This window comes from Phascolarctos cinereus, unplaced genomic scaffold (assembly GCF_003287225.1).
Source record: "Phascolarctos cinereus isolate Bilbo 61053 unplaced genomic scaffold, phaCin_HiC Scaffold_726;HRSCAF=1367, whole genome shotgun sequence".
Lineage (NCBI taxonomy): Eukaryota > Metazoa > Chordata > Mammalia > Diprotodontia > Phascolarctidae > Phascolarctos > Phascolarctos cinereus.
The window spans coordinates 10,284,624-10,306,795 of record NW_027556098.1 but is presented as its reverse complement, the minus strand read 5'-3'; the positions used below and the strand labels follow the sequence as shown (position 1 = coordinate 10,306,795).

The 22,172-nt window shown below is 37.8% G+C and overlaps 1 protein-coding gene across 4 annotated transcripts in view; it reads right to left on the bottom strand.

Moving 5' to 3' along the window:
- Positions 1-2,298: 2,298 nt before the first annotated feature.
- The window catches only part of ARHGAP6 (Rho GTPase activating protein 6), a 672,203-nt gene continuing 652,329 nt past the window's right edge, over positions 2,299-22,172 (bottom strand). For all 4 annotated transcript variants that reach the window (XM_021006211.2, XM_078146111.1, XM_021006212.2 and 1 more), the window contains 4 exons: positions 21,569-21,666; positions 8,854-9,116; positions 6,201-6,281; positions 2,299-4,459 (listed from right to left, as the gene is read on the bottom strand). In XM_021006211.2, the coding sequence (XP_020861870.1) occupies positions 3,738-4,459; positions 6,201-6,281; positions 8,854-9,116; positions 21,569-21,666 (1,164 nt within the window). In that variant the 3' untranslated portion in view covers positions 2,299-3,737. The remainder of the gene's footprint in view (positions 4,460-6,200; positions 6,282-8,853; positions 9,117-21,568; positions 21,667-22,172) is intronic.

Here is a 22,172-nt window from a genome sequence, read left to right as displayed (position 1 = left end):
TGAGCTTTCTAAAGTATTTCAGAAATGCTGAGCATGTGTTCCTTGGGAATGTGAGGGCACGCAAAACAACCTTTAAAGTCTAGGAATATATAGGAAAAAAAGGTAATAATAACTAGCATTCATATAGTACTTTAAGATTTGCATAGCACTTACAAATATACAAATATGTTATTTTATCCTCATAACAGCCCTAGGAGGTAAGGTGCTATTATTATCCTTACTGTATAGATGAGGATACGGAAGCAGACAGATTAAATGTCAAACACCTAGCAAGCACTTGGAATTGGAAGTGAACTTTTGCTGACCCCAGGCCCAGCATTTTATCTACTGCTCCTGCCTAGTGGATAGTATGATGGATTCAAAGTCAGAAAAACATGGGTTTGATTTCTACTTCTGACACCATCTGCATGACTGTAGGCAAGTCACTTAATTTTTCTGAGTCTCAATTTCCTTATTTATCAAACGGGGATAAAACTAACTGTAGCACCCCCTCACAAGGTCATTGCAAGGACCAAATAAAATAACGTATTTTGAAATGCTTTGCAAGCATCAGCTACTGTTGTTATAAAAAGAGGTTACTTCTGGCTTTCTGGGAGGAGGGATATATTTGGAAATCAAGATGATATAAGATAAAAACAAAATATATGAATTAAAAATTAAATGATAATTAAAAAAATTAAATGACTTACTAGCTGTGTGACCCTGGGCAAGTCACTTAACCCCAATTGCCTTAAAAAATACCAAAAGAAAAAAAGAAAAAAAATTAAATGAAAGAAAAGAGGCTATGGAGTGTAGATATAAGCAGCAAGAAATGAAGGCGATTATGTACAATTAGCCAATTAGTTTAGTCAGTGTTGATAGGCATAAACTCAAGTCTGGTTACATCCCCAGCATCTGCTTCAAGTAACTTTTGAAAGGTCACCAATGTCTCTCTAATCATCAAAGTCAATATCCCTTTCCTCTTTCTCGTTCTTTTTATTCATATATACATTTATTTGTTTGTTTGTAAATTTTATTTTCTTACTCCAAATGACCCCATTGACTACTCTAGGCTTTATGGCACCATATTCCACTGGTTTCCCTTCTATGTCTCTGCCTGCTCCCAGTTTCTTGCACTGTAACTTCTTCTTCCTTCCTGAACATTAAGTACTTAGACCGATACCATCATTTGATATATGGAGATAGAGAAAATATAGAGATATTGAGATATAGCGATATCGAGAAAAGAGCGCTGGATCAGGAGTCAGGAGAACAAGCTTCCCATATCTTTTTTTGCTTCTCTTTTCTCTACAAAGGAGAATGATCCTCAGACTAGAAAGGATGGGGGAAATGGTTAAAAGGGAATTCAATAACAGTCTCAAGTAATTGAGAAAATAATGAGAAATTTTTCCCCTGGGAAGGATTGAACATAAGAGAAACCTGAGATAGGAAGCATCTTGCTATCCTCAATGATTCTAAATCAATGGGGCCAAATCATATCCTTGACTACTCATAGAATTGATAAATGTGATTTCTAAGAACCATGTAGTGATCCAGAACTCTGTATATACACACATGCATATAATACATATGTAAAAATACTATATATATATATATATATATATATATATATATATACACACACATATATATGTATATATATATGTATATGATGTGTAATATATACATGTATATTACATATTTACAGGTATGTATTTTGTCTAATATATACACATGTGTGTATTACATACACATCTTCATATTGTGTCTTTTCTACCAGATCTATGATCCCATTGTATAAATAAAGTCCTGAGAAACAATGGTGTGTGTGTACAGATTACCTATGAGGGGAGTCCTCCAGGGGAATGAAAGGCCCAGTAAGCTTTACCTTTTCTTTCCATGGTCTCTCTGAGTTTGTTATAGCCCCCCAAATTCCTCCCCTAGGGACTAACCTGTTGATAACCCTATTTTAATTTAATTAGGCTAGTACTTGGATGAAAGCCCCACAGTCTATCTGTCTTTAGCCTATATAGGAAGTCTTTCTAGGTTAGTAGGTGACCAAAGCATGATTTTCCCTTGGCAATACTTTTATTGCTATTATCTTCCCCTTCCAAGGAAGCATGGGAAAAATTCTTGAGTGGAAAGAAGTTTGTTTCCCTGCTTTGTGTCCTTAAATAATCTAAATTTTTTTTCTTTTTAGCTATTTCCCAATAACCTCACATATATGCACGGTGTTGGATTTGCATTAGCAATTTTCCAGGCATAATATTTCCAACTTCTTTTATGAATTTTCAATCATATCTGATGCCAGAGAATATATAGTTTGCTTAGCTCTTTATTCAAATATGGCACATAGAACTTAAAGACAGCATCACTGAAAAAAGTCATCATCTTCATTAAAATTAAGACTAGCATGGTTTAGAAAAATTTTTTTATATATAGTACATTTTCCCTTATCAAGTGAAAAGTTTCTTAAAACATTGAAGTAAATTGCCATCTGCTGGCCATGAAATGATTTTGCAGTTACTTGAAAAACACCCAAACGTATACTGTAACACTATGTAGTATTACCATAGTTCACAAAGCAGCCTAAAATCATCGAAGAAAATGTTTCCTCGGCCTTTGGTATCATGTATATGCAAAGTTGCATATCTTTCCAAACATAGTGTTAATACCCTAAGCACTGCATTTATCTATGCATTTATTTATTTATTTATTTTTAATACTGAATGCATGTGGGGTAAAAGGAAAAGCCACATTCAATTGTAATTTGCATACCTTAATTTAGGCTTTAAAATTTTCAGAGTTGGATTCCAGTTTGTTGTTTTGAAAAATATATAAAAATCATACATTATAAATATATAATATATTATATATATATGGTTTATATAAAATGTACTGAGCATAGATTGGGGAGAAGGGCTTTTGAATTATTCTTCCATCTGTTAGGCACGGCCTGACTCCTGACTGATTAGCTGAACAGCTTCTAATGCAATCTTAAAAAATATTTTTATAATGTATCAATTTTAAAATTTTGCTCACAAGCATTTTTATATGAAAAAAAAGTATGTGGTGACTATGTTTTTCCCCCTATCACACTACTACTATTATAAAAAATATGGCTTTTCCTGTCTAAGTTTAATGTTTTTCTCAGGCAGTGACAAAAGGGTTTTCTTCCATTTACAAATGTATATTTAAAAAGCACAGAAACCTGCTTGTGCACACTCTATAGAATTTCAATGCTTATAAGTGCAGTGATTAAAAAACAAACAAAAACCAGTTAAAATTGTTCCTTTTGTTTTCAGTTTGTGAACATATCATATATGATCATCATACACAACCCATTACAGAATATACAATCATCAAAACTGCAGACATATAAATACATTCAGCTATACCAAAGCAATAGATTTTTATCTTACACACAGCAAATGTGGGCACAATTGTTAAAATAGATAGTTTCATTCCATTTTTTCTTCCTTAAATGCTGGCTATGCAACAGAAATTTATTTGTAAATGGACATTTGACAGTGCTATTAAAATCTTAAAGTGAAAATAGTGTTGACTTTAAAAAAACATTTACATGAACTTTAATTGGTGTAAAACAAGAAGAATAAGAATTCACCTGATTGTCCAACAGCATCATTTTTCTTTCTTTTTTCCTGCTGGAGGGAAGAACGGACATTCATGGCAGTTTGTGTGTATGCGTGTGTGTATTTTTGGGGGGGAGGAAGGGAGGACATGGGTGTGGGGAGTGGTCATACTAGAGTTTCAGGGAGGGCATCTGGATTATCAGCGGATAAGAGCTCCCAAATTTGCCATCGCTCCCTCTGCCAATCATGCCAGTCTGGATTTGCCAAGTTTTTACTGTTCTGATCACTGGCTTCGATGGAATAAGCATTGCCCAGTTTTTTCACTGTGTCCTGATTCTCCTGACCAAGATCTGAATTGTCAGTGGAGACAGTCATTTGTCCTTCCTCCTTTGCAGCAGTCTCTGAACTTTCCTCTGGCCTCTGAAGTCTCCACAGTGGTTTCTCGGTGGGCTGCTGAGATGGTGCTGAAGCTTGCTTCCTTAGGCCTGGGTAGGGAGGCGGAGGCCTCTGTTCATTTCTGCCACTCTCTGCTACTCTCAGATACAGAGACTTGGCCCTGTTTTGCAGCCAAGTCACATCCAAGTCACTCTCACTGAGATCTTCTGCACTACTCAAAGTCAAGTACTGCTCAGATCTCGAATGAGATTGTTCTGAGCTTTTCCTGCTTTCCTGTATCTGGGGTGTACTGCAAACTCGAGATACTGGAACATGGGGCTTATACTCTGGGATGGTGGCCGTGGTCTGAGTCCTTTGGATGATCTGCTTCCCACTGTCCAGTTCTGCGGAACTACCCTGCCAGCGTGGGCAGTTCAGGGAGAGGTTCCCCTGGGAAAGGGAGCACCGCCCGGGACGAAGGAAGCTGCTTTCATAAATGTCTCCATAGGAGCCTGGAAGATAGAATAGGAAGAAGGAGAATATGGAAATACGGTCACTGGAACAGTGCTATGCTTCATCTGCCCTTTTTTCCTACCAACTCTCAACTCCTTTAAACAAGAATGCATTTAGATTGCTGTTACCCAGCGAAAGATTTTATTGTTGTTCAGTAATATCCTACTCTTCATGACCCCATTTAGGGGTTTTCTTGGCAAAGATAATGGAGTGTTTTGCCATTTCCTTCTCCAGCTCATTTTATAAATGAGAAAACTGAGGCAAATGGGGCTAAGTGACTTGTCCAGAGTCACACAGCCCCAAACCAAAGAATAACATTCACATTTGCTGATTGTTATTTTAGGCAGGAAGATGGTGTAACACATACAATTCTGGGTTTGTAGTAAAAAAGACCTGGGGTCAAAAACTGCCTCAGACAATTAATAGCTGTGTGACAACTGGAAAGTCACTTACCCTCTCTCAGGCTTCTTCTTCATCTGTGAAATAGGAAAAATACTAGCACCCACCACAGGTTTGTGATACTATAAATGTGTCAAGTGCTTTAGCAATCTTAAAACAATATATAAATATTTATTATTGTTGGTCATTAATAATCGTTCCTGCCAGTTTATCTTTCTGAATGTCCACACTGTACATATTACATAGTGCTACTAGGAAGAGAATATGTCCCTCTTATTTAAAGGAGCGTACAATCTAGGGGAGAGACACTATTATCAATGAAACCTGTTAGAAGGGGGCCAGAAGCTAAAACTATTCACTCTCAGATAGTTAATATAGCAGCAGCAGTGTTTATCTTCCTACCGTGCTTTCTTCCTGAAACTGAGGGTGAATACATTTATCAAGACAACTGGGTCTGTGCATAATGATTTTGGAAGTGACCTAACATCTCTGTGCCCCTGTTTTTCTTGGGAGAGGGGAGACTTTTCCTCTCAAAGTAACTTGTAGGCAAAAAGCACAAGGACATTTTTAGAAACCAGCATTTTCAGAGCCTGATAACAACTGAAAGATGAAGTGAGAGAAGGACCAAAGTTCTAGAACCATTCCGTACCAGCCAGATGAAGCATCTTCTCCATGGACAGAGAGATACTTGGTGGATAGAAGTAGCACGTTACCAGTATGTGACTTAAGTGCCAGAGTACACCACCAGATGTGTTAACTCCCAGTTGGTTTGACTTAATGGTTTTTCTTTGTCCCAGTGGAGGGTTCAATGTCAGGGGTGTAGTGAGGGAGGGAGCATTATATTCAGACATGACTGTGACTTTCAGCACTTAGAAAAATGCCTGGCATGTAGTAGGTGCTTTTAAGAAAAAAATGCTTGTTGACTTAAAACCAAAAAAACCCTATAAAAACCCCAACCTTCTTTGAATAAAAAGTGGCGTGTCTGGTGGGTATCTGAAACAGATAGACTACCTCCAGTGCTACTCTGGAATCCAAAAAGGCTTCCAGTGGATAAAGGCTTGCAGTGTGCTGGGTCAATCTTTGTCGGATGTGTGTGAAGTGCAGTTATGAGGATGGGCTATTTCCACCACTAGAGGGAGAATCTTTATGGTTATGCTCACAGAGCCACTGAAGTAGAGAAGTCCTGCACTGTGTGTCTCAGGAAACAACTAAATAACTACCGAATTCAGCTAGACTGGAGGCAAATCAACAACCCTTCCCTCCTCCCATCCCCCCACCGCTAAGGCAATCGGTACATCCTATAAGATTTGTCAAAATAGTATTTTTAAAATAGCACTATACCTGTCATTCCTGGGCTTTTGGATCCACTTTTTAATGTTGAATGCCAGGTTCCCCAAATATTGAAGGGCTCCTCTGAGACATCTAAAGAAGGGTTAATAAAATGTTATAATATGAAGTGATACAGTCAATTAGTCAGGAACTATTTATAAAGAACCTACATTAGACAAAGCACCAAGTACCACAGAAGATACAAACAACTTTAAGACATGGCTGTTGCCTTCATGAAGTTGACAGAATTGAGGAAACAAAACACCTTCATATGTGCAGGTAACTAGTGTGATTTCTGTATTTATGTCAGTATATGCAAGGTGCCTGTGATTTCATCAGGGGAAAAAAAACCCATCAAGTGCCACAAGAGTAGTACAAACATAAGTGCTATGAGATCAGTTTATAAAAAAAAAAACAAAGTGACAGCTGGTAGTGTTTTGTCTTCTTTTTTCTTACAACCGTCAGAAGAACTCCAAACACTTGAGAATTTGCTAATTTTCAAGGAATCCACAGATGGCCACGTCCCACTTTCTGATAAAATGGCTTTTATGACCAAAAAAAAATCTTCTCAAACCCCGAAACATTTATATACCAACTGTGAAGATCTCAGAGAATAATTCTTAACCCTACTACATACAACTTCATTAGGTAGCCAGGTGGCACAGTGAAGAGAATATTAAACTTGGAATCAGGTTGACCTGAGTTTGAATTCTGCCTCCGATATCTTATCAGCTATATGACTATATCTTGCCATCTCGTCTGCTGCCACTTGTCCCTTGCTACCAGAACCAGATGCCTTCCAGCCTATTTAGACACTTTCACTACCCACTCAGCACTGGATGCCTCTGTGTGGAAGTTCCTTCTTTATTTTTTCTCCTCCATGGATTTTTGTGACACTGCTTTGTCACTGTGGTGCTCTTTCTCCCTAATCTAACTGATCTTATCAGTCTCCTCTACCAGGTCATCATCCATGTCACACACCCATACATGTGTATATCCTATGACTGTCCTAGGCTCTCTCCTCTTTAGTCCCTAGATTTTCTCCTGGAGGGTTTCTGTAAAGGATGCTCCAATGCTGTTCTGGAATCCAAAAAGGCTTCCAGTGTGCTGGGTGATTTACTTTCCACAGATCCAAACTATAACCTCTATATGGATGACTCCCAAACTTACATATCCAGTTCTAGTCCCTCTCTTGAGCTCCAGTTTTGCATCTCTAGCTACCTGTTGGTCATGTCTCCCTGGATGTCCTATTTGTTGTTGTTGTTCAGTTGTTTTAAGTCATGTCCAAGTCTCTATGACCCCATTTGGGGTTTTCCTTGCAAAGATGCTGGAGTAGTTTGTTATTTCCTTCTCATTTTACAGATAAGGAAACTGAGGCAAACAAGGTTAATCAACTTGTTCAGGGTCACACAGTGAATTAAGTGTCTGAAGTCACATTTGAACTCAAGAAGATGGATTACCCTGACTCTAGATCTGATACTTTATTCACTGTGCTACCTAGTTGTCTCCATAGATGTCCTATAGGCATCTGAAACTCAATGTGTCTATTTATTCAACGAGCTTAGGACATATATATCTAAGATGTAATCCTTTAGAGTAAGCAAACAGTGACTCAGTGAAGGAAAGACTATGATGAGAACAGAAGAAGGTAGAGAATACTATGAGAAATTAAAGGATACCTACACAATCTGATATAGCAGAAATTGGGCCATTTAAAGCTGTCAAAATATTTTGGGGATACTCTGTTTCCTAGAGCTAAGATCCAGCAAGCAGGCTGTGCCCTGAGTTTGGCATAACAATAATCCTCTGCACTCTGGATGATCTCACCCTATGGCAAAGTGTATTGGACCAGGTGTTCAATCCCCCCATTTCCCAGGGACCTGAGAGTCAACATCCATCACATTTCTGACATGCTCACAATTCCTGTTCCTTGTGCTGTACTCCTGTTGCCATCACAGAACTCTGGTTCTGTACCCCACAGAGTCATCATGACCCCAAGACTTCGGACAGTACTGTTCTCACAGAACCCGTGGTAACAGTAATTCAAGACCTAACAATGATTATGCCATATTCCAGCATATATATATATATATGTGTGTGTGTGTGTGTGTAATATATATGTATGTATATGTATATGTATATATATGTGTGTAATATATATGTATGTATATGTATATATACATGTACATATACACACATACACACACACATATAAGTACTGCCTGTACTCCAATATGTTAAGCCCTCCTACTCAGGAGGACTTCCACTTGCAAATGTTTTCCTCACTCTGAAACTAATTAAATTGTTACTTGATTCCTGACACACCTGTCTCTGGTTTGCTCTGTTTCAGCTCAAGCTATGCCCAGGTTAGAGACCAGTCCAGTCTGGACCACATTCAAAATTCTGTTGACAAACCCAATAATTTAGATTTGTAAGTTCACTGTGAGGTGAGAAGAGAGTAAACCATAACATGTCTTTAAACAGAATGAAATTTATGACTATGTTAGTAGGCTTTCCATGAGACTACAGAAGTCTGAGTGCAGGATAGGTGGACTCTGAGTAGGTCAAATCAACAAAACGTACATAAGAAAAGGACCGCCTCTGTCATGAGTTAAGGGACTGATTTGATAGGATAAGGGTTGCATTTTTGACAATCAAACCATACCTTTTCCAGCCCATGGTCCAGGAGAACTTTCCCTTGATTTAGACTGCAAGTGGCCAACCAACATATATTGTTCAGGCACCTTGTAAAGCTTCTCTGACCCCAGGACAATGTCTTCTTGCATAGCCAGCAATGAGCGTTCAGACAGCACTGGGGAGTTATTATCGTAAGGGGAGACGTCTCCGCTTGAGGCTTTGTTGGAGTCAGTAGATGAATGTCTCCCTTCCGTGGAAAAGGAACCCTCTGATCTCAGCAGGTGGGGGCTTCTGCCAGGACAAGATGATTACATATAGCGTTAACGATAACTGCAATCATTCTCAGTACAAAAGCTATGCCACCAATAGGAAGCTAACGCATGAACACGGGTGCTGAAACAAAAAGACCTTTTGAATGATGTCAACACTTTTTGATGAAGGAAATGAAGTTGTTTCATGTAATGATCCGAAGAGGTCAGTACAACTCAACAGATGTTTCAATAAAATACCAACCAAGGAGGGGATGAGAGGAAAGAGAGAGAACAGTAAATGGATTCCTATATTATCTTGACCACTTTGTTCTGCATAAGCACTGATAAAGACATTCTTTTTTTCCATTTCTAAAGCAAAGCCTTGAGTATAGTTCCCATGGAAATTAACACTATATCCCTGGAAAATTACTAATTTTTAGCTTTCCCACCACAAATAATGGTTTTTAAATCCAAGTTAAATGCCATTCAGAAAGAAGAATGCATATGCATCAAATGCTACTTGAAATTTAATAAAATCACATTGTTTTGTCCTAAGCTTTGTATGGTAAAAATATGTAGTGTATGTGTATTGCTTTTCTTTCATATTTGACAGTAATAATAGGTCACCATCATGTGACCAGCCATTCCATTTTGTAAATTTATCTAAAACATGTTTCTTGAGATGAATGCTTTTCACAAGCTGTGTAATATATATTAGCACGTGCCTGAAATATATGTACATGTATCTATTATGGAAATGTGGCACACACAACACTGAGAAAATGTAAGCAGGACAAAAAAAACCCCCCAAAAAACACAAAACACAAGAACTTCCAGAATATCAAAGGAGGTCTTACCTTGAACAATCTGTTAGTTTCTACCCTCCTCAATACAGTGTCCCTGATAACATCTTAAAGGGAAATTATCACAGGTTGATAAAGAAGCACAAAAATGACTCTGTTTCTCCCCGTTCTCCAATTTCCTTTGGTCATTCTTTGAATTTTTTTTGTCTGATTTTCAAAACACATTTTTTTTTATTATGAAAAAGGAAAGGTAAATACTTGCAAGTCAGCATGTTCTCGAAATACTGAACCATGGAAGAAAACAGCCCTGGCAAGAAGACCCTTTCAGTGCTAACTTGCCAGTAGTTCTTATCAGCCATAACAAAAACATTTGGGTTGCTTTTTTTATTCTCTAGCCTAAGTACTTTTTAAGATACTGCATCTATCCCTGAAATTTTGAGGGACTCAAAAATGCTCTATGAAGAGGGCATTTACTGCCCACCCAGGAATCATAAATCCCTCCCACCCCATCTTTGATAACTGATGTCAGATGATCTGTGTAGCAAAAAACCACAGGAAAATTCTAAGTTATTTCCCAGATCTTGGAAGAGTCTGAGAAAAGAAAGAAACTTAAGATTCTTTCCTGAAAATGGAAAAACAAACAAAAACAAACCCAAGAGTTTCATTTAATTAACAGCAAAAAACTCTGTTGCTTTCATTTGCACAATTCATTATCAAGTACTATAGCTCAATCTAAGGGAGCATTGAGAGGAATGCTTCTAGTTACTGAAGAGAAAGTCCAACGCCTACCCAGTTATAACTGAGAAGCAAGTAAGAAATGTAAAATATTGCTAGAAAGAGCACTAGACTTGAAATCTGAAAGCCTGGATTCAAGTTATGATGTATGACTTGGTAGTAATATAGCTTCTCACTTGGTTATGGTGAGGACCAAATGAAATCATGTATCCCAAAGAAAAAGGCAGCTAGGTGGTGCAGTGGATAAAGTACCAGGCCTGGAGTCAAGAAGACCTGAGTTCAAATCCAGCCTTAGACATTAACTAGCTGTGTGCCCCAGGCAAATCACTTAACCTGCCTGCCTTCTGTAAAATGAACTGAAGTAGGATGTGGCAAACCATTCTAGTACCTTTGCCAGGCCCCACACGGAGTCATGAGAGTCTGAACTGACTGAATGACACCAGCAATCCCAAATTGTTTTGTGAAATATAATGTAACAATAAATGTAAAGGGTTTTTTTACACCTTCATAATGTTTTATGTATACTTCTTGAGATGTTTTGTCCAATGGACATTCCTGCTTAACAGTGTGTTATTGCTTCAGTCCATCTTCCTTAACATCTTACCTAGAAGAAGCACGACAACCCTTAAGTTCTCTAAGACACACAGATTCAGTCATGCATTGCATATATCCCAAAACATGGACTTCAAGTGCTTAAGGAGGTAGGGTAGTACAATGAAAAGAGTACTGGCCCTGGAGGATCTGGGTTCAAATCCTGCCTCTGATGCTTACTATCTATAGACCTTGGGTAAGTCACTCACCCTCTTTTGGCCTTAGTCTCCTTATCTGTAATATGAGTTTAGGGTTCATGAATTTGTTATTCCCCCCGATATTTTGATAGCTATATTTCAATATAATCTGATTCCCTTATTATCCTATGTATTGTATTTTATGCATTTAAGAATTATTCTGAGGTGGGGTCTTTAGGCTTCATCACATTGCCAATGGGGTCAATGATGTAAAAATAGTTAAGAACTCCTTCACTAGATTATAATCTGGCCCATCTCTCCTAGCTATTCCATTAACTTATGCTAATTCTTTGCTGTTATCCTTACAGTTGGAAGGAAAGAGGAGTTAAGTTGGAAAAGACCTTCTTAACCTCAATGTCATGTTCTAAGCACGGGCATCAGTAGAGCTTTCACCCCTCCCTACTCAAGCACTTTAAGAGTCATTACCCAAATTTGAACTGAGTTACTAAAACCTGGCTTTGAGGCCATGGATAAAGCACCAAGAACTCTAGGCTCATGAGTACTACCTCCTTCCCTTTAAGCATATCTGCTATCTGTTGCTGTTGATTCTCTTGTTCTCACTGAGAAAGTTATGAGTGAGTGATTTTGGGACTCCAATACTCTAGGCAAAGGGTGGTGGCCATATTCAGACCACTCATACAGGAACAGGATGATGGTAATCATGACTAAAGTGTTAGCATGGACAGTGGGGCTGACACTGAGGGATGGTGGTAGCCCCATTTGGATATGTGACTAGCTCCACATTGGCACAAATAAGGAAGCTTCTGAATTGGTCACATTATTCAAATTCATACCATATTTCCACTGGACTGCAACCAATTGCCATGTTTTCTATAATTATGACTTCAGTTAGGAGAAATTTTAATACATGCAGCCACTTTAGGGGATTCATTTATTTTCACAAATTGGGACCTGGCTGCAATAGATAATAATATAAAAAGAAATGCATAGAGTTGCTGACAATACTTCCATAGCCTAAAAAACTAGGGCAAATTATCAGGTATGTCTTGTCTATTGGCAGCTGTGGAGATGGAAGCAATATGGGTTCTCATGGTAAAATCAGTTTTGTGAAATCAGTTTATGTGAATTGCCTTTGCAGCTCTTCCGCTATTTTTGTCCTCCTGTTCCTGGCCTTTTTGGTTAGCTGAGGGATGGACTTCCCAGCACAACTGACTGAAAATGCACCTATGTGGCTTATCATAGTCAAATGCAGCTTACCAGTAGAAATAACCAACGTTATGTTTGCTAAAGGTTAGCCTTTATTAGAGCTTTGCTTGAGGCTTCAATGAATTACGATGAGTCTAGATAATAACGATGATACTGTTGTTGAATTGTTTCAGTTAGGTTTGACTCCATTTTGTTTTGTTTTGTTTTTGTCAAAGATACTGGGGTGGTTTGCCATTTCCTTCTCCAGCTCATTTTACAGATGAGAAAACTGAGGCAAACAGAGCTAAGCGACTTGCCCAGGGTCACACAACTAATAAGTGTCTGAGACCAGATCTTCCTGACTACAGGCCCAGTTCTCGATCCACTGTTCCACCTAGCTGCCCAAAGTGTTGTTCAGTCTCTCCTGACTCTTTGTGAACCCATTTAGGGTTTTCTTGGCGAAGGTATTGCAGTGGTTTGCCATTTTCCTTCTCTAGCTCCTTTTACAGCTAAGGAAACTGAGGTAAACAGGGTTAAGCGACTTGCCCAGGGTCACCAACTAATAAGTGTCTGAGTCCAGATTTGGACTCCTGACTCCAGGCTTGGCATTCTATCTATTGTATCACCTCAGGTCTTCCTGACTCTGGGCCACTCTATCCACTGTGACATCTGGCTGCTATTACTTTGGCCATCATCATGCCCTGCAATGTATTGTATTGCCTCTCAGAAGAATGGAGTCTCCTTGAGGACAGGCACTTTTTTTGGTTACTCCCTATATCCCCAGCATCTGGCACAGGGCTCTGCACATAGTAGGTATTTAACTAGATTGGCTTCAATTTTGAAACTTCTTCACACGGGATAATTTTTCTAGAAGTTAAGAACTTATATAAAATTTGAAAAATGCTTTCATATTTGTGATCTTACTTCTCCTCTCAGCTACCTATTGTGAGATAAATATGGTAAGCATTATTATTCCTGCGACGATTGAAAAATTTAAGAGTTTCTGCATAATTATTAATTTTATTAATAATGCTAGCACTTTGGCAGATGAGAAAAACAAGGCATAGAAATGGTGATAGTAACTTGCCTGAGGTGGCATACAATATAAGTGTCTGTTCTACTGACTTTCATTGATTCAAGAAAGAGAATTTCAGCAACCCTCAGGGATTCTATATAAAAAGGGACTGACAAAATACTTTAAAGAAAGGGGGGCAGCGAAGTGGCACAGTGGTTAGAGCACCGGCCCTGAAGTCAGGAGGACCTGAGTTCACATCCGGCCTCAGACCAAACACTTGAGACTTACTAGCTGTGTGACCCTGGGCAAGTCACTTAACCCCAATTGCCTTTAAAAAAAAGAAAGAGAGAAAGAAAAAAAGAGCATGAACTGGAAGTCAGGAGATCTACTAATCCCAGTTCTACCTCTTACTGTGGGACCCTAATGTCATTTTGGGGGGGGCCTCAGTTTCTTCATTTGTAAAACTAGGATTTTGAACATGATGATTTCTATGGTCTGTCCTCCTTCTAAAATATGATTCTGTGAAACAGACTAGCAGTGAAAATGTAGAGTAGCTCTTTACTTTTTTAACTGCCTGAAAAAAAGTCAGAATTAAAACAAAAAGTTAGTTATACAACTTGGATGAAAGGGCAGGGCAAGAAGGAACACAAATCTTGTATAGTTAAAATATGGAAGGTAATAAGAAGATATGGGGGGGAAATCCTTGAATCTAGAAGCCCAAGGAACAACAACAAAAATAAACAAGCTAAGAAGCTGATTAAAAACACAGAGGAACTGGCTGACCCAAAGCAAAGGAACATCAGCAGCCAGGACAATTTAACATTGAGAGTCAGTTCAGAAGTATTCCTGAATAAGTCCTCATTATCTCCATGCAGGAGGCAGGTAGGTGGTACAATGGATAGAGCACCAGGCCTGGAGTCAGGAAAACCTGAGTTCAAATCCAACCTCAGACACTTACTAACTGTGTGACCTTGAAAAAGTCACTTAACACTGTTCGCCTCAGTTTCCTCATCTGTAAAATGAGCGAGAGAAGGAAATGGCAAAGCACTCCAGCACCTCTGCCAAAAAACCCCAAATGGGGTCACAAAGGGAAATGACTGAAATAACTTAACAGCAGCCACAACACCACTTCCATGCCGGCTCCCAAACCAAATCCAAGCAGTGCGCTCTAATCATAGAGTGTTGATGAATCCATCTAGAGAAAGGTGATTCATAATATCCCAATGGTCATCCAGTGCCCAAATTAGGAAACCTAGAGGGTGTGAGAAAATGGGAAAATCTCCTTTTGGAGATGGCTGGAAGATCAAATTAACATGACAGCCTGGCTTCTCTCTTCAGAATCAAAACTATCCCTGAGAAGTCCAACTTGACTTCAGTCTCAGGGAGCAACAGGAAATGACTTCCAAGTTGTAGTCTAGGAGGACAAGGAATACCACTGTCATAGTCCCTATACTTTTTTTTTCTTTTTTAAAGAGGAAACATTTTTAGTTAGCAGGGTTATTGCTGGAGGGTGTGGGAGCCTAATCCTTTCTTTAATTTGGCTTTATCTGGGACAGATTCCTATATGTTCAGACTAAACAGTTCTTTGGTGGGATGAGCTGCCCTTGGATTTTTTTGTTTGCTACCACAGAAGGAAGATAGGCTGCCAAACACATTAGAACCAAGACCACTATGGCATCACCATTTGCAGTCTCAGCTAACTGAATCGAGATTGAATGAGCATGGAGACCAAATAGCACGCTCACCCTTAGCGTGGTCCCTCCAGGTCAGGGTGTAAGCACACTGGCTGAATACTGTGGGCAAGCTTGCACTGCAGCGGGGAGTACAGTACTTGTTCTGTGAATAAATGGAAAACCTCCGTTCAATTCCCTGTGGGCTGTCAATATAGCACCATGCCGACCTTCCCCGAAAAGAAATACCCAGAGAGTATTAAAAAATGTGCTGGCTTATACTGTAACTTAATAATTCAACTGATAAACCTCACTCTCTTGGAACCTAAATGGACATAACCATGTCTCTGAAACTCTTAATTGTACTGTGGAAAGAATGCAACGCCCACCACAGCAGCTTTGAGCTTATTGAGGATTTCAAGTCAATTTCAAGTTAATTATTATACAATTCTGTATAAACATCCCTTTGTGCAATGTCCCCAGGGAACGTCCCCAAAGAAGAGTGAAACATCTTTAACTTTCCTACAAGCCTCTGGATGATGACTCAAGTTCACAAACAATGAACCTTCCTGTACTAATTGGCAATAGAGACAGGCCTGGCAGCTTAGTTGGTCAAAGTTTTTAATCTAGTCACATCCCTGACTGATTGGTAATCACAAATCATTGGAATTATGTCCGGTGAGTAGAAAATGCTATTGATTTAAATTTTTTTTTTAAGGCAACTGGGGTTTAGTGACTTGCCTAGGGTCACACAGCTAGAAAGTTTTTCTTTTCTTTTTTTAATTTAATTTTTTTATAGGATACTTAATTAAAATTTTAAAAATTTTCAGATTTCTTTTAAAGAATGCTCCAAATCACTCTTAGGAGATTCTCTTTCACATTTTGAACTTACCTTTCATATATTTTTCTCTTTTTTCCTATGCTTTTCACTGACAGAATGGACATTCATACCCTATGAAACCAGTCAGTATAGACTTTCCTGTTCCATGTTACTCCCACAACTGTTTTTGTCTTATTTTTTAAGCAAATATTACACTAAAACTTTCTCAGAGAAAGGCTTTTTTAATTCAACATTACATTTTTGTGAAGTTGATGGCTTTTTACACATAGTAGCTATAAGTGGCCTATCAAATGTGCCTTGAACATAGTAGAGCTCCAGCCTTGGAGTCAGGAGGACCTGAGTTCAAATTCTGCCTAACACAGTTGACACTTACTAGCTGTGTGACCCTGGATAAGTCACTTAACACCAATTGCCTCACCAGAAAAAGGCAAAAAAAGAAAAAAAGAAAAGAAAAGTAAATGTGCCAGTCATATATTGAGAGTGTGGAATGATAAATTAACAGCTCAAGTGCTGCTTTGGTGTTCATGACATCTAAAAATACTCAAAGGAAAGCCTTCAGTACTTGGATCTATAGAAGCACAAGGCCAAGAATCACAGAAGATGAAACTCAGATAGATGAATTGCAAAAACTGAGAGAGGTAGTGCCCATAGTGCTGAAATCACAGAACCATCAAAGGGAGTCTTTACTCTGTGAAAATCTAGAAGGGATGTGCTAGTAAAATGCAACAACTGTTGAAGTCAATGAGACTCACTGCAGTGTCCCGCAATATTTCAAAGACTTGGTGATTTCATCACCATAGGTACTTTCTTCCCTCTACTGACGTAAATAACAATCCCTTTACACCTTTGGGAATGGTCTTCATAAGCTGCTGTGACCAAAACCCAACCCAAACCAAAACAAACAACCCATCATCTGGTAGCCAACTCTCTGGTCCTGTACCTCTTGAAATTTAGATAAACTTCTTTTTGGACATTATATAGAATGTCCCCAGGACCATATCTGAAGCCTTTCCAACTCAGTGGCTCCCACTAGAGTTTGTGCTTTTCAAGCATGGAAATTCAGAGTCGCCCCTATGCTATAATAAGGCATTAGAGTAGAAATTTAGTGTATACACAGTATAAGATGGCAAAAGGATACTGTTGTCTTTCAAATCTTCCTATCATCTTTGTAATGTAACCTTACTTAGCAATGAGAGAAGATAAGTTCTGGTCAACATTGTAACACTTTCAGAAACTTATCTTATGAAACTCTCTCTCTCTCTCTCTCTCTCTCTCTCTCTCTCTCTCTGTGCAACTAATTGGCAATAGCCATAGTTAGCTGCATCCAAATATTTAAGTTCTTTTGTTTTCCTCTAAGTCCTTTTAAAAAAAAATCAAACTTGATTTGATTTTAAGAAAGTGCCACATTTGAGAAATGAAGTTTGAGAATCAGAGTATCAGATGAACTGCTGGTAAGTACGGTAATATGGTAAGTATTCTACATGACCTTTCAAACATTGTTAGTATGAGGTTATATACATACATACATACATACATACATATACACACACACATATATGATAAAGAGCAGATAATTTGTTATTTTAAAGGAAAACATTTCACATATTTATATTTAAATTTATACTTTCAACTAGTTGGGCCACTGATTTTGCTATTTATTAGTATTTCCGGAAAGAGGTTTGATGGGAAAGGAGGATAACTAGCAAATTTAGCTAAAATGAATCCTAAACATTGTCTGTGGATTTACATTATTCACATTATTCTTGTCCTCTGTTGGATTTGAATCAGCTATATTTTGAACTTCCAGATTACACTATATATTAGAAACTAGAATTAGGTCTCTTTAATTAAGATTATGCTTAAAATCACATCATTAGACAAAATAAGCACTAAGTCTCTTTATACAATTTATTCTACATTTGAATTACACATGTAAATCATTGTTAGCAATGTCTTTCTGTTTCAGTCTCTGGGCTGTTTTCTTTCAAATAACTGATCTACACTGTCAATATTCCTGGTTTCCCTGTATTGCCCTTACTAACTCCCCTCTGTGCCTTTCTCCCCTGTGTCCCTATGTAAAAGTAGAAAATTATTCAACTAAGTTTGGAGAATACGCAACCTATAAATCTTTCAAACAAAATAAGCATCTCAAAAAGAAGCTTAACTGAAAGTCTTGGATCTTTAGCAAGAAAATGGAACAAATCTCTTCTAATCTCTCTGTGACATTCTTACTCAAGATTTTTAGTTGGAGCCAAAAAATATAAAGATCCAATCAGAACACAGAAGAGTAAATTCTCTGATCTTTTCAAACCCTGATGTGTATAAAAGAGAAACCCCCAAACACTGAGTTCTTAAATCATTATGAAAGTTTTTCATCTTTCATAACATAAATTAGAATTAATATATCTTGAGTTTTACACAGTCTTGGAAATTTTTTCCCCCATCTGAATAAAATCTTTTGCTGTTTCCCTCTGGGATCCCAAGAAACAGTCCAAAGCTTTACTATACATGTTATTTGTGCTGGTTTCAGAGGGGAAAAGCTAAAGGGCATACCAATGATATGGTTTTTAAATGTATACAAAATGAATGGATTCAAAATGGCCATTTGTGAGTCATGGCCATCATGCTGGCATCAACTCTCCTTTTTCTTTACTCCAATCAATTATTACTCATTTTCAAACAGATTTTTCCTCTCCTAATACTTCTTGGGTTCACTCATTCTATTCCACTGCCACTACCTTGGACTAAGACCTCATGTCCCAGTACCCAGATTGTTAGCCTGTTCTCTTCTGCCTCCAGTCTCCAAGTTTGGCCTCCCAATTCATTTTGCACATTTCTATCAGTTATTTGAAGCAGTTAGATGGCTCCATGAGTAGAGATCAGAGCCAGGAATCAGGAAGACCTGAGTTCAAATCTGGCCTCAGACACTTACTAGTTGTGTGACCCTGGGCAAGTCACTTAACCTCTGATTGCCTTAATCTGATGGAGAAGGAAATGGCAAACCGCTCTTTGCCAAGAGAACTCCATGAATGGTATTGGCATTCTATGGTCCACGAAGTAACAAATTGTTGTATACAACTGAAGAACAACAGCTATCTTAGAATTCTCTTTTCATTATTTCATTAGCTACCATATTCCTCCATGGCTTATCAGATCAAATATAGGTGGTCCATGCTTTGAGATTCAATGCCTGCTTGGAGATCATCAAAACCCTGACTGTTCAGGTGCTGTGTATCCTGTTTTTGCATTCTCTTCCCTTCATCTAATTGAACAGCAGTGGAAATAGTTGAATAGGAACAGACAACTAGAAGTTTTTTATTAGGCAATGAATAAGGTAGCTAAATTCTAGGTAGTAAAAAATGGGGACAGTTTGTACTCTTATATATTCCAAAGCGGCCAATTCGACTTGATTCTTTTAAATGTATCTCTTAACAGCCGTAGTGGATCAAAATCTAAAATTGTTCTTAACAAAGAACATTAAGATCTCATTAAGAGCAAAAACTCCTCATTCTGGCACCCAAAGCTCTCCATAATCTGATTCCACTTGACCCATTCAACTTTAGTTCCTACTAATTCTACCTCCAACCAGCCCGACATGAATTCTTTCTAATCAGTCCCATTTCCTTATTGTTTCCCACCATATACTATGTTCAGTGTTGCCTTTATCCATGACATACAGACATGTATATATGTGTTTATATACATATATGTATGTATGTATGAATGGAGGGAGAGAGAGAGAGAGACAGAGAGAGAGACAGAAAGAGAGTTTATTCCTATCACAATAGACTAAATCAAAACAGGATATCTTACTGATGAGTGTTGATAGGGCAGGATGCTCATCACACAGTGGGTATGAATGAGTACTGGTTAAAAGAAAGAATGAGCCATTGAAAAATTCTTCCTTTCTGAATAACAAACCTTAATTTAGTGGTGCTAAAAGGGAATAAAAGTGTTATTGATAGTTAGGGAGCCCTAAAGGCAGCTGAAAGAAGGAGGAGGGAGACCTATGGTATGGTATCCTTGCTTTTCTATAAATTCCTTAAAATACTCTAGTAAAACAGTTTTCTGTATTAGACTTTGGTTTTTTAGAAAAAGAGGAAGGGGAGGAGATACTTGAACAGACCCTACTCTCTGTCTATTACGTACTTTAAGTAATAATGAAAATTATATAGTCATATAAAGATCAGAACATTTTTGGGATACTACACATTAAAGCCTTTTTTTCCTTGTTACTGACATTCCTCATGACTAGAGGTGAATTTTATCTTGAATATTTATTATTATTCTTAAGCTCTCTCTCTATACAAACATATACATGTATATGTATGTATATTTAAAATTTGTCATTTATTCATTAATTTGACCAGCACAGATAATCGATACCAATAATTGACCTTTCTTTAACCCTTTGGGCTATGTTTAATAGTTCAGCAATGTATATGCTCTATAGTAAAAAGTACAATAGTACATGTAAGGTATGTTTTACAGGCCTCAAAGATACAACTATCCTATTTCAATTATAGACATGTTGAATGTAGTCCAGAGCCCTTTGCACTATTTGCTAGCACTTTGGTCTTTTTTATATTTTATATATTCCCCAAGGTACCTAAATAGATGTGAAAATTCTAAAGTTACTTGTGTATGAATTATCTGATTTGACTGCTGACCTTGATTAAATCAATCAAATGAGTACTTAATAACCATACTATTTTGTGTAATACAAAGTCCAAGTATACAGGGCATGGAATTTTGCATGGATTTAATTTCATTTATTAAAACCAAGTGCATAGTGTTTAGTGTGTGCATTCAGTGACCCAGAACACATTTTTATAAATAGAAACAATAAATTTTAAAATGCATGAGAGCATTAACAGGTAACAGATTGACTAGAGTGTACACATACTCAAATAAGTGGGGTTCTGTTAAAGCATATCTTTAGCATATCCTTAAGTTTTTTGGCAGTATGTAAGCTCTACAGTAAAAGGTAAAATGGTATCATAAGGAAGGTATGCTTTAAAGGCCTCCAAGAAAGAGCTACCCCATTATTTTAGTGGCAGACATATCACTGTGCCTTGGAGCTTCTACTAACACTTGGTTCTTACCTCCCCCCATCCAAGAAATATGTTCAAAAGAACTTAAACAACCCAGAAAATGGTTAATTTCCTTAGCAAAGTCAATGTAATTAAAAAGAGAAATGTTCGAATGCTGTATCTACTCATGAAGTGGAGATCTGGCCAGCAATAGGGTCCTATGATCAAGGTAAACTGCTAAAGTGGAATTTTTTATCTAAATTATCTGGTCTGGGTGTTTGCATCAGTCAAGTCAGCCAAACACTTGCCAAGTCTCCACTAAACTTTATCCTGTGTGGGAACAGCCTATGTTTAGAAAGAGAGCACAAAATGCCGTGGAAACTGGCAACCTTTCTAATTCTTCCCAAAAGAAATGGAAATTCCCAACACAAAGTTAGAGGATAAAAAACAAGAGTACTCACGATGATTGGGAAGCTTTTCTTCTGAGTAAATAGTCCACAACATCAGGGTCAGTCTCTAATAGGCTGATCAAAACTTCATTCTGGAGATCTGGAGGGACCTGAAGGAATAAAAACAAGTAGAAAAGAACATTAGGGAGAAATAGCTTAGAAGAGTATGGAATTATGGCATGTTTTTTTTTGAGAGACTACAGAAATAAAAGGCAGTTTTAAGTATCATAGAAGAAGATTATTGCTTTGTTAACTACAATCATAATCTGAGGCTTTGTGAAAAGGCAGTACCTTGGCTTTGGTGTCCTTTGACCTTCATATTGCCAATGTTAACCATTACTATCTTTTTTTAAATTTAAAATTATATTTTTTCACTTAAAACATTTTCTCTCCCACCCTCTTCCCTTACCCAATCATGCCACTGAGGAAAAAGAAAAGGAAAAAAAACACCTCTTGTAACAAATGTGCATAGTCAAGCAAAATAAATCCCCACATTGGCCATGTCAAAATATAAGTTTCATTCTGCACCCTAAGTTCACCTCTGCCAGGAGATGGGTAGCATGTTTCATCATGAGTCCTCTGGAATAGTGGTTGGTAATTGCATGGATCAGAGTTC